This window comes from Platichthys flesus, chromosome 6 (assembly GCF_949316205.1).
Source record: "Platichthys flesus chromosome 6, fPlaFle2.1, whole genome shotgun sequence".
Classification (NCBI taxonomy): domain Eukaryota; kingdom Metazoa; phylum Chordata; class Actinopteri; order Pleuronectiformes; family Pleuronectidae; genus Platichthys; species Platichthys flesus.
Window position 1 is genome coordinate 15,025,102 of NC_084950.1, and position 13,157 is coordinate 15,038,258.

A 13,157-nucleotide genomic window follows, 5' to 3' on the forward strand; every position below is an offset into this window, starting at 1 on the left:
TTTCTGTCTTTCTGTCTTTCTTTCTGTCTTCCCTCCCCTCTTTCTGATGCAGATCTTGTCGTCTCCCTCTCTCCCCTCCTGTCGTCTCCCTCTCTCCCCTCCTGTCGTCTCCCTCTCTCCCCTCCTGTCGTCTCCTCTCCTCTGTGGTGGGTAGTTCCTCGTCTCGGTTTTCACTCTGGATTATAAAGGAGGAGTTTCCAGCGTTGAAGCCTGAATAAACCTGAGTCCTGTGGCAGAGACGTGCCTGTTACCGGACCGTGGACTGGGCTCACACAGTGTTTGTTTTTTTGTCCATAACAAGAAGGAGCTGATAAACACACTGGCATCATGGCTGTGGCGGGCTGCACGAAATGCATTAAATATATGTTATTCTTCTTTAATTTTATTTTCTGGGTGAGTTGAAGACATTTTACATTTTAAGAGGCTTTTGATTTGTTTTCATCCTTTTGTCGTTACCTCTGTTTTCCTCAAACTTTCCCTCTTTCACTTGCCTAACATCTTTCCATGTCCACATCTGTGTAGCTCAGGACTTTAGATTCACTGATGATCAATCCTGGAGGAGATGCTGTTCTGTGTCAGAGAGGAGGGCATCATCAGTGCAGGGGACACGTCACACTAACCCCTTGTCCAGGCCCGATTTAGATCTGCTCTTAAATCAACAGTATTTTTTAAATGCATGGCCGAGCACAAGAGAAGGCAGCAGCCTCAGCTTCAGATCATTTCACTTAATCAGCTAACTAATGATAAACAGAAAAGTCTGAGCCCTGCAGCTGGATTTGGAGAGAACTCTGAAAATGTAGCTGAGCTCTGGGGGGGTTTCTTGCTGTTTCAGGGGAGTCTGGGTCCCCCCAAATTAAAAACACATAAAGGGAGCGATTGAACATCTGGGGGAGGGGGGAGAAATTTTCCTCTGGGATTTCCTTTGTTCCTACCTGGTCACCGCACTGTAGCACCAGGCTGCAGTGCGGTGATGGTGATGGTGCAGTTTCAGTCATCATTTTTTGTCCATTTCCCCAAGAAAACTCTCCTCCAGTGCATTTTGTTTTTCTGGAAGGTTATTTCATTAATAAGGGACTTGCCACTCTCGCCTCATGCAGCTGTCTGACTTTTAATGCTTTATTACATCACATCACACTTCCTGCAGATCTGTTTTCTATTTTGTGTCATGGCCTTGCACACAATGAGGAACGAGTTCACTTGTTTGTGAATTGTCGGCTGGTCTGTCTGTACAGAACAGCCATCGCTCTTTTGTTAAAGTAAGCACAGAGTCACCATATCCTGCGCCCTCTGCACTTGATGGAGTGTTTCCTCTGTTGGTTGTGCTGCTTTGCTGCTGTGCCGTTGTGAAAACTCTGAGCCCTCTCTTCCTCTTTTTTGCTAGTTTTCATGTGGAGAATCCTGTTTCCTGTTTCTTGGAGAACAATGGGGTTCAGTCATAAATGTGCAAATATCTCGATTTAAACATTGGTCTAAAGAGATAGGGATTCCTTATGTGGAGCAAAATACTGCTGCGGGGGGGATTCTTCAGTATTTATGATCTATCACTTTCATTATGATATTAATGTGTTATTAATATAGAACACAGAAGAGATCAAGGGAGATAAAGCTGATAAACAAAGTTGTTGAGTTGGCTTGAAACAATGCTGCGAGGACACCGTGCCGTAGGTCACTCAGGTGTCAGGATATCCTCTCATGGCAGCGGACAGTTCGCTGCCTCGCAGCAGAGCTGATGACACAGGTCAAGAAATATTAGCAGGAAGGTTTGGACACTGATAAGATCTTTGCAGAGTCGAGTCATTGTCTGAGATGTCACCATCCTCTGACGACTCTGTGATGGGTTGTCAAAAAAATCTTAAAAATGGATGACTACAGATTTGTTTTAATATTCATGACAACATCTCTCTTGACTATCAAACATTTAAAAAAAGCTTTGACCCTCCTAAAGGTTTAACCAAAGTAAAAACCAATGAGAGAGAATAAATAAAACCTTTTTCTCTTTGCACAGCTGGCCGGAGGTGTGATCTTAGGAGTGGCCCTGTGGCTGCGCCATGACAGTCAAACCAGCAACCTCCTCATACTGCAGTTTGAGGGCCACCAGGCACCGGGCACTTTCTATATCAGTGAGTATACACCTTTAACATTACAGCTTCCCAATCGCACTAAAACTGATTCTTTCCTCATACAACAGCTAATGCAAATAATGCCTGAGTCGGGATTTAGAGATTATAAGCTTTTATGTGGTTCATATGCTCTCTGTGATCAAATTTAGATATCTAAAAATGTTAAATTGATCTAAAAAAGAATTGGGGGAATATTTTAATCATCACATGAATGGATGGGAATGCTATTAATAGCCCGTTTCATACAGCAGGCTACATGTCCACTGAGTGCTCTAACTTACAATACCATCAACTACAACAATACAATAAACATTGGACGCATGCCATGAAAGTGAATCACCTCCTCATTGTCACAGTCTCAACTACAATGACACTTGAGAGCGCATACCTCCTCGACGGAGGTATGCGCTCTCAAGTGTCAGTAAAAAATATTTGAAAGAACTTCCAATGTTAAAGAAAGTGATGAGACAAATTCCTGGCCCTGCCCCCTGACCTTGATCTACACCAAACTTTAAAGGCTTCTTCCCTGACTCATAAGACATCCTGCCACCAAATGTCATTGAATTGCCTCCTCTAGTTTTTTCCTTAATCTTGCTTACAAACAAGCAAACATTCAGCCCAACAAACAAAGGGGTGGAAACATAACTTCCTTTGCGTAAGCAACAAAGTTAAATAGCGTTAAAGTCTGAAAGAGAACCATCACTAAAACTATTTATTTTGGCTGTATATACATGATCTTGTTAAGTTGCCCACTTCTAAACATACACTTCATTTCTTCTGGTAACTTCTCAAAGATTACACTCTGTTACACACATGACAGGAAACTCACAGTTATCACATCGCTGGAAGTGAACTAACCCACAGAAATATCTGTCTTTCACACTCAGCGTCCAGAAATAGTAGGAGCGGTGTGACCTCTCCGAAAAGAGCAGGAAACAGGACGTACGTAGATCCGCAGCACGACTTAAGAGCAGCACAGCCAGCGTCTGCACCTCAGCTGTCATTCTGCAACACACAGCTGATGATCTCTAAATCATATCAATACGTTGATGAACTTTAGTCCCAGCCTTCAGCCCTGAGGCGTTTTCAAGAGGGAGAGAACAGATGCTGCAGGCAGATGTTGTGGGCCCCGAGCAAACTAATGGGCTGTGAGTAAAAGTAAAGCCACCATGTGCCTTATGTCGCTTAAAAGCATTCCATCCTCAGGAATCTTTGGTTTTGTGTGAATACAGCACTGCATGTTCTGTACATCTACCAAAGTCTTGAAGCTTAAACTGAATCCCAGAATGGGGAGTATGTAGCTAAGGTCGTGTTCACTGCACGAACTTGGGTCATAAATCATGTTTCTGCCCTCAGACGTCCAGAGATTGGCACAAAAACCTACAAAACATGATATGTTTGAAACTTTTCAAAGGTCCATCATCTCGGTGTGTTGTGGTGGTGAACTCCAGTGAGCCCATTAATTTAGATCTGGGCTCCCGATCCTCTCCCATACTTACTCCTCTGTAAGTATACAGAGCGATGGCAGGCTCGTGCTTTTTATAGAGGAAAGGCTCACTTGTGATTTTAAAGGCAGGGCGGATAGGCCCACCCAGGCAAGATCAAGGGGAATGTGTCTTTTTTTTCTACCCTCCCTTGAACATACGCCCTTGCATAATGCAAATAACCTTTTACATGTGCACATTACCCCTCAAATTAGAGTTTAGCGTGGATGTTTTTAGCATGCTGGCTGACCAAAGTGGTATTTATGTAGGGCTGGATATATGCAGTCTCCTGCCTCTTACCCAGGGCCTGAAATCATCACCAGTGTCAGTTGTCGGCAGTTGTCGGCAGTCTGGTTTGTTAAGTGCTGCATGCTCTATGTAGGACATACAGTAAGTGTGACAGAATTCGTTACACAAGTAGACTGCTGCTGCTTCACACTGTTTGATTAATGCAAAAGTCCCTGCCTGAATACTGGAGCTTTTTTTGCACTGTTTCATTGTTGAAAAAAAAGCTTACACTGTGGGAACGCAGGCAAAATCCATGTTGATATGAAATCGTATATGCTTACATCACTGCACACAACTGGAAAATCGTTATCTGAAGCATCCCAGCTGAAACCTGCTCTGACTTTCACTACTTTGTCTGAACTGGACAGTTCTAACAAAATGGCAACAAACAAACATCTCTTAAAGGTCAATTTGCTGTAATATTTAGTATTAAAGCTTTATACTGAAGTTCAAACCAAAATCTTACATTGGGGCTCCAGCCACTCTAATTATTTCTTAACGAATATGTGTAAATAATAGAGATGTCTCTCCTGCCACTATATGATAACACCAACAGAGAGGGTTAGCTTAGTTTAGATTAGCTTAGCTCAACAGCAGGGTTCAGTGTGTAGAATTTAGTGACATCTAGTGGTGAAGTTGGATATTGCAGCTGAATACCCCTCACCTCAGACTCAATTATGTTCAGTTTGGACTACTGTTAAAAACATGGCGTCCTCGATAGAGAGGACCAGCTTCTGATATAAATATAAAGTATCTTAATATAAAGGGCTAGTTGTAGGGTAAAGACAACAACAATTCGTACAATTTAGAGGATTATACATGAGTGAAAACATGTCTAGGATTGTTTAATATTCAGGGTTAGCCTAAATCTTTCATACTCAACCTTTAAGACTGTAACCCAGGTAAATGCTGTCCTGCCTCTGTACAAAGTTTATAAAACCTGCCCAGGATCACCTTAACGCTCACGAAATAATATATTTTGTCTGCTGCTCTACTTATTGCTGAGCTGAGCAGAATCCAGCTTATTATTTACCAAAGTAGTATTAATATGGGAGCTGCTGGTTAGGTTAGCTTATGCCGCGTTCCATTAAACCTCAGAGCACAGAATGCAGCTGGAACTCCCCCTCTAGTCAGAATTCGGAAGGTGGGAGGAACTTCACCAACCCCCGACTTCGAAGTCCAAGATGGCCCCTCATTATATCAGCACTTGTGTCATTAAATGCGTCAAACACAGTTCTGTCCAATTACTGTCAGTGGACGTTTTAAGTGTCCAGAAATGAAAGTGGTATCAACCCTCTCGTCTAACATTTGGTAAGATTGAAAAAAAGTGTATTTCACCATCATATCAAACAATTGTGTAAAACTGCTATTGAGTTATTTTATGATCCTTTATCCTGACTGACATACAGGTCCATCTGAGTTTATTGGTGTCAGGCTCTGGCTGTGTGGACATGGCTTCCCAGCTCCTGCCTGTTTGAGGCGTGTTTATTAATAATGGATGAGGAGAGCAAGACGTCCAAGTGGGGCTTTTAACTGCTCTTCACCTCCCTCTTTTTGCCCCTCTGGAGATTACACAGCCAGACAAGAAATAAATGAACTTCCCCGGTGGTATACAATTGCCTGACACCCTGAAAGTCTCAATAGCCTTCAAAGCTTAAAGGGTGTTGTCATAGTAATGGAAGGCAGTGGAAGTAATGCCTGCCTTGCTGCATTGCCGGGCTACTGGCACTGGTAGCCGTTTCTCACTACAACAAAAAGGGCTAAAAGAAAAGAGAGAGACGGAGCTGGGGGGGAGTAGAGGAGGAGGGAGTTGAGTAGAAACAGAGATAGAGAAAAGAGGGTGTAGATGTAAGTATTAGGAAGAGTTGTGCGTGACGTTTGATTCAGGGTGTGAGGTTTTAGAGACCTGCAGCCGCTACAGCAGCAAGGTTTCCCAGTATCTGTCCGTCCCAGGCCGCGCTGTCAGCCCAGATTAGAGGCTTGTGTTTGCCTGTGTGTAAGAATAGAAAAACCCAGAAACAGACTGGCAGCAGCGGTTCAAAGTATTCAAATACTTTATTTATGCATAAGTACCACCCCTGCAAATGATCATAAGAAACATCTGAGGTGCAAAAGCAAATTTTACCTCTTTGGGCACGAAAAAGTCATTTGAAAGAAACCATGTGAGAGGTTGAGAGGGAAATGTCTACACAGCTGTTAGATAATTCTAGTGCACTAAGAAAGTATATTTCCCTTTCAAATGTAGCGTCAAAGTATAAATAATTCTTCAGAGAGAGCAGGACTGTTTGAGGGATTGACTTATGTGAAGAGATTCATCTCAAACAGCCTGCAGTTTATGGATATTTTTTTTGATTAAATGATTCTTTAAAAGCTGAGCCCCAAACTTCTAATATCTCAAGTCATCACTCTGATGAGTTTCAGTTTTCAGCTTTAGACCTGGAAACAACACCCGACTCAAATACGCATTGTACATGTGAATGTGTATATAAATAGACTAAACTAGAGGGGACCTGCTTATTATTTCCTGTTGTGTGTTCCTTCATTTCCTCTGCCAGTGTATGTAATTGTGATGTTATCTTGACTGCCATTATGGAGATTTCTAAAATAGTCAAAGTAAGAAGATAAAAGTATGGAAGAAACAAGTTTCTCACAGCTTCTATAGGTTTCAAAGTTTTTTCAAAGTTTCTATTTAGTGCTAGACAGTAAATGTACACATGCAGTTGCTGTACTTAACTACAGTTAAGAGTTATTTTTACTATATTATGATCACTTATCAGTAACTTAATAATATAATAGTCTAGATACAATAAGATACAATCATGAGTACTTCTACTTTAATACCACATTTCTTCTGGTAATGATTATGTATTTATGCTTTAACATGAGTAAATGTTTCAATGCAGGCCTTGCAGATTTGTTTTTAAGAACCTTATAATTTCTTCCTCATATACGAAAAAAAGAAAACTCAAACTATGTTGTCTCAGCTTTAACAGTTTAATGTTTTAATAAGGCCATTAAACTCATTCAGATAGAAGAGGCTGCAGCAGATCGGTGGCATGTTACAATAGCTTCAACTTTGTCTTCTAAACTAAACTCACCATACAACTCGTGCAACAGACATGTAGCCTATATAACTTTTTAGATTTCTACTGTGCTCAGTGCTTTTCTTTTGAGATGAATATAACCCTAATCCAGTCTCCTTCTGTGCGTGGAGCTTCACTGCTCATCAGGAGCCTGTTGCTCACTCCCACCGAAACTCATGTGAAACTGTGTATTCTGTCAGCACCATGGATACCGGCCCAAAATTGCTTTTCTCAAGTTTATATATATATATATATATATATGTTATATAGGCTATATATATATATATATATATATAACTTGAGCTTTTTCATTATAAACAAGTCTTGTCTTTTCTTCATATGACACAAAACAGTGTGTGTGTGTGTGTGAGTGTGTATTCACGTGGTTACCCTCTCTTTCAATATAAACAAGTCTTGTCTTTTCTTCATATGACACAAAACAGTGTGTGTGTGTGTGTGTGTGAGTGTGTATTCACATGGTTACCCTCTCTTTCCTGGGGAAGTATAATGCTCTGGGTCAGAGGTCAGTGCAGAGGGGGGTTTGTGGGGGGTTGGGAGTGTCTGGAAGGCATTTCCTGGACTGGCAGCTGCCCGGGCTCTGCCCCACCTCTCTCTCTCTCTCTCTCTCTCTCTCTCTCTCTCTCTCTCTCTCTCTCTCTCTCTCTCTCTCACACATGATCAGGGCTCAGTTCAGGATGTCAATAATGTTGTGTCATCGGTCAGGGAAGGCTGGAGAAACATCAAGGCTCTTTTCTAAACAATGTGTGGATTGATGAATGTGCAGCGGGCCGCTCTGACACTGCTGCTCTCTAGTGGTGCACAGGGTAGACCGCATCCTCTTGAAAACTTGATCGTTCACTTTTGTGTTGACTCTGTGTTTACAGGCGTGTACATACTGATCGCGGTGGGAGCTGTGATGATGCTCGTTGGCTTCCTGGGATGTTACGGCGCCATTCAGGAGTCTCAGTGTCTGCTGGGAACAGTGAGTGTCACATCTCTTTTGACTTTAACGCTCTCACCTTTGAACTTTATCCAGTAGGAGCTCTTTTCTTGAATAAGAATGACATGTTTTTTTAATCTGTGACAGAGGCTCAGATTCAAACACTTATTTCTCCTCTCTCTTAAGTTCTTCTTCTTCTTGGTCATCCTGTTCGCCTGTGAAGTGGCTGCAGCAATGTGGGGATTCATGAACAGGGACACGGTAAGTGATGCAAGCAAACGCACTGACACTCACACACACACACACACACAAACAGCAGCAGCAGCCCTGCCTGTAGTTTGCTCCTTGTATTGATTTTCCTCCTCTGCTCCAGTGCACCTACCCTGTCTGTTTGTATTTGTGTCTCTGACTCCCTGCCGTCCACAGATCTCCAAAGAGCTGATCAACTTCTACGACGCTGCATACATTAAGGCCGTGGACGTCACCGGGTCTCCCAGTAAAGACGCTGCCATCAAGGTCCTGGATGTTTTCCACAATACGGTACGCCACAATGGAAAACCTTATAAGCGATAATATGCCTGAGTGAACTTCTTTATTGGGTGAGTGACCTCTTCTTCTTTCCTCTTCAGCTCGACTGCTGTGGTAAAGGTGATGACACGGCGCTCTTCAAACAAGTGTCCAGCACCATGTGTCCAAGGAAGACTCCAGAGGATTTTATCAAATCTCAGGTAAACATTAATTCTACTAATAAAGCCACAAATCAAAAACAATCGCTTGTCTGAATTGTCTTCAAACTTAGTGAGATTCTTTCCGCGGACCTGAAGAAGTGCAGCAACAACTGTTTCTTGAATACACTGGTTGATTTATTGTATAAAACTTCTGCTATATAACTAATTTCAGGAGCTGATACTTTGCTTCTTTAGAAAAATGGACACCTAAATGACAGATTTTACAAAATTTTAATTAGCATCAGTCTTATCCTTTTAAGTAGTAGTAAGTAGTTGCAGTGATTAAACACACTCACTTCAAACAGTAATATTTAACAAACCCATCTGGATGTGAAACTAATTCAACAGCGCTGCTACTAGTGCCCCTGAGCAAGGCACCTTACTCCCCCAACATCTGCTCCCCGGGCGCGGTACATGGCTGCTCACTGCTCTGTGTGTCCTGCACCAGATGGGTTAAATGCAGAGGATAAATGTACCTACCATTGCATGAGTGTGTTGTGCATGTCTGTGCATGTGTTTGGTATAAATAAAATGAATCTTAATCTTAATCTTAAGAAAGGGGATTTTATAGAAAAATGTTCATTATAAGATGATGTGTAGGCTATGAATATCTTACGATATATAATTGTTTTACATCAATATGCTAATGCATGCTAATTTTTTGTTATTATTAATTCCCTAGAAATTACATTTCTGTCCAATAATTTAATTAATTGCTCAATCCTTTTAAAAATCACTTAAAACTGAAAATTCTAAAAATTCCTGAAAGACATTGTAAGATATTGTTTTCAACAGACCAAAGACATGATGTGTTAGGTCACTGTGACCTTGAAAATCTAACCAGTTCATCCTTGTGTCTGACTGAATGTTAGTACCATATCTGAAGAAATGTCCTCATATCGTTCTTGTGATGGGACGGACAAACAGCCAGAAAACAAAATCCCTCCTGCCACTGGCTTTTGTTGAGGCATAAAAAATAACACAACAATGTCTGTAAGGTTTTATTACCCTTGGCTGCTGGTTTCAAATCACATACTCATGTGTTTAGTACCATCACGACCCAAACTACTTCAACAAGACATAGCGATATAATGATGCAATAACGTATATCATCATTAATAAACCAGAGGTGTGAGACAAGAACAGCTGAGATTCAGCCTCTCACAACATCTTCTCTTCTGTCTCCTCGCAGAGCTGTCACACAAAACTGATCGAGCTGTTCTCCGAGAAGCTACACCTGATTGGTCTGGCCGCGCTGGTGGTGGCTGTCATCATGGTGAGTGTAGATTAAAGACGTCTCTTTCCCACAGCAGCGGCTCTCTGCAGTTTTACACACGTGCTGGATTCGAGACATATTGAATTAAACTGTTCTGTCGTTCTTCCTGTTTAGATCTTTGAGATGATCTTCACCATGGTGCTCTGCTGTGGGATCCGCAACAGCCCTGGAGCGTATTAGGACTCCAGCCAACAGGCAGCCGCATTGTATAATGGGATTATTTTGATTATGCATCAGCTCCTTTTCCCCTTTTGATTATAACACTAGACGGATATCTCCTCTTTTTATTTTAGATTAGAAACAATGAATTGATTTTGATACTGCTCATCTATCATTGCTGTTATTTTAGCTTCTGTGTGTCGGATGTTCTTTATTATTTATCATACAACACTTCATATGAATCTTTTATTATTATTATTATTTACAGTATTTTTTGTCAAAGGTTTCTCTCAAGTCATTAAACTTATTGCTGTTGGATGTATAAATTGTATATATATACATAAACTTTGTATATGTTAATAACACTTAGGAGAGTCCATGTATTCCCTGATTGTTTGTGGCTGCAGTGTTAGTGTAACAATATGATTAAGCAGGATTTCATGGACTAGGCTTCTGTCTTACTCTCGCCTGTATGTCCTTTAGTCAGCTTTATGTCTCTGCTATGTGTGTTTTGTCTTTTTAGCACAAAACAAGTTACTTATCCTGTTTTAGTAATGCTAAGAAATGATGTCACCTCCTTTGTACTATTGATTTTCACCCTTTTCTCTCCTGATCCATTCAGATTAAATCATTTCTTATCATAAGTATCATGTTTATAAGTTTTGAGTAGTTTAAAGAGGAGTTCTGACTTTTCAGTTGGTTCTTTCTAGAGGCCTGAAGAGGCAAAACTACAGTATTTTGTGAAAATATAACAGAGATAAGTCTGGAAAATAAAACGGTTTCGAGTATCAATACATAGTTTTTTTCTTATTTGTTAAAAAGACAATTATTTCATCTCTCATCAGCTCAGTGCTTCTCAAACTGGGGGACGGGCCCTTCTGAAAATATATAGTGTCACCAAGCTGCATTATTTTGATTAATATAGGGAAAAAAAAGTTTACTGAGGCTGTCGTGTTCACCTTTAACTCACTAAAACTCAATTTATATCATTCTTTTATAATTACCTTCCCTGTCAAAAGATTTGTTTAGTTGGAGGTTTAATGGGTGGGGTGGGTGAAGTGTTTTGTGGACTCATATGTCATCCGCCCCACAATCAGCATAGTAGTGAGTATATAATGGGTGAATTTTCCTATCTGGGTGAAGTATCCATTTGAGCTACTTCATCTGTGCAGTAAAGAATTAGTGCCATGTGTTTTGTCAACCTCCTTCAGCTTCACTTATTTTAAACATAAGAATAAGAATAAAAGCTGCAAATATGTAGCTCCTGTCCCCACAGGGGGGCAGTGTGACATCAGCGCCTCTCTTGCCCAATCAGCGCCCTCTATTCGAAAGCTCAGCTGAACACATTAAAAACTGAACTGACTTGTATTTCTGGCACAGTGGCAGCAGACACACCCGGCACACACGTGTTTGAACCGCCCTGAAGTTCGTCTCCTCATCACAGGACACATCGTCTCCTCTTAAACGACGTCAGGGTGCAGGTTTCGCTCACGGTGCCCACAAGCTCAGACACATTCGCCGACATGTTTTATGATCCCTGTCTACTGGACAGATGTTCAGGAAACATAGATGTGTTAAATCAAACTCCAGGACAGTGATAGTGTGACACAACAAAAACCAAATGCCAGACAACGCGCGCACACACAAACACACACACACACACACACACACACACACACACACACAAACACACACTTAGACGTATGAGGCCTTTTCCCTTTTACATGGTGATCTCATTGTCTTCCATTATGGACTCGAAACAGAAAACCCCTCTCAGTCTAATGCAGTGAAACTCAGGAGCCTACAAAAAAGCCATGCAACTCAATCAACACCTTTCTAAAGAGTTTTAAAAAACTGATCAATACAACCTTTTACGTGAGATTGACATTCAGAGGGCTGTGGGATTAGTTTTAGTTCGGTGTAGCCTTTTTAATAATTGAGTGCAGATGTGAATCAGAGTTTCGAGTAGAGTTTACTTCCTGTGGTGGAACCCTGTGAGGGCAAACAAGTAGTGGTTCATTAATTAGGTTTATACATCATGTAGAGACACGCAGAGAAAGTGCTGATGTGGCGCTCCCACTCTGCATCCCATTCATGTCCAAAGATTTTCTAAAGTTATTTTTAATATTGATGCAGATTACCAAACGTAATTGGCAAAAATTGCTAAAGAAAGGAGATGTTTTACATCACAGTAGGTAAATAAACAGCATTATAGTTTTTATAGTTTTTAGTTTTTATAGTGGTGCTTGCCTGTATAAGTGGTGGAGCAATTTTTTTTAAGCCCCCGAAACCATCTCAGGAGTAAAGATTTGTTGGTTTAAAAGGTACCAGTCGAAAGGTGTTGTATCACTGTTGTCTGTTAAAGTGAGCTCCCATTGAACACACTCAAATGACTGCATGACTGAATCCAGTTTTTCTCATCATGCGCCTACAGCCTGGAACAACATACAGAGCAATCTTAAGCTCAACATGTTTATATCCTCAGGGCAATATAGGTATTTAACCTCACCTTATTTAATCTGTAGTTGTTATTGTTTTAATCTGCTTCAAATTAAAATTGATGTTGTAACTATGCTGCTTGTTTCTGCTATTTGGCAGTTTTTTATTGATTTTTTTTGGGGGGTCTTGGAATGTTTTGTGCTTATCTGGCTGTCGTGTAAATGAGGTCCCCTCCTCAATGTATTCACATGTTAAAATAAGGAATGTTCAGGCTTTCCGGCTTTCAGGCAGGATTCAGGCTTTCCTCGAATCTCCAGTTAAGGGAAGTGTTACCGTTGAGTCATGCACACACAATAAATAAGCCCCTGTTCTGTGTTAATGTGAAAGGTTTTCTCATCTGTTCGCTGCTCAGAATCGTGACCTCACCCCCGTCCGACCCCTCTGTGATGAACTGGAACCACCGGGTTTAATCAGCTGACATCAGGTTTCAACATCAACACTCATGAGGCTGAAGGGAAGATCTGGTGCGCCGTCTTCCCACACGAGTGCCGACTGTAATAGCAGCCTATTAATACCCATAACATGTCCCACACTGACATGAGTGTAATCAACAACCATCGGTCACACATGGGCTGGGAAT

General features: G+C 41.2%; 1 protein-coding gene across 1 annotated transcript; it reads left to right on the forward strand.

Annotated features, from left to right (window-relative positions):
- LOC133955155 (CD81 antigen-like) lies at positions 1–10,870 on the forward strand. The gene is made up of 8 exons (XM_062389841.1): positions 1–393; positions 2,006–2,120; positions 7,860–7,957; positions 8,102–8,176; positions 8,342–8,455; positions 8,545–8,643; positions 9,836–9,919; positions 10,034–10,870. Exons 1-8 carry the CDS (start codon positions 328–330, stop codon positions 10,097–10,099), a joined length of 717 nt encoding a protein of 238 aa, XP_062245825.1. The 5' UTR covers positions 1–327; the 3' UTR covers positions 10,100–10,870.
- Positions 10,871–13,157: the final 2,287 nt, after the last annotated feature.

What these genes read in the sequence shown, in the direction of transcription:
- LOC133955155 (XM_062389841.1), top strand. Translation starts at nt 328, where the DNA reads ATGGCTGTGGCGGGCTGCACGAAATGCATTAAATATATGTTATTCTTC. An exon ending in TGGATGTTTTCCACAATACG is followed by an intron (nt 8,456 to 8,544) that starts GTACGCCACAAT and finishes TTTCCTCTTCAG; the next exon opens with CTCGACTGCTGTGGTAAAGG. An exon ending in TGGTGGTGGCTGTCATCATG is followed by an intron (nt 9,920 to 10,033) that starts GTGAGTGTAGAT and finishes CTTCCTGTTTAG; the next exon opens with ATCTTTGAGATGATCTTCAC.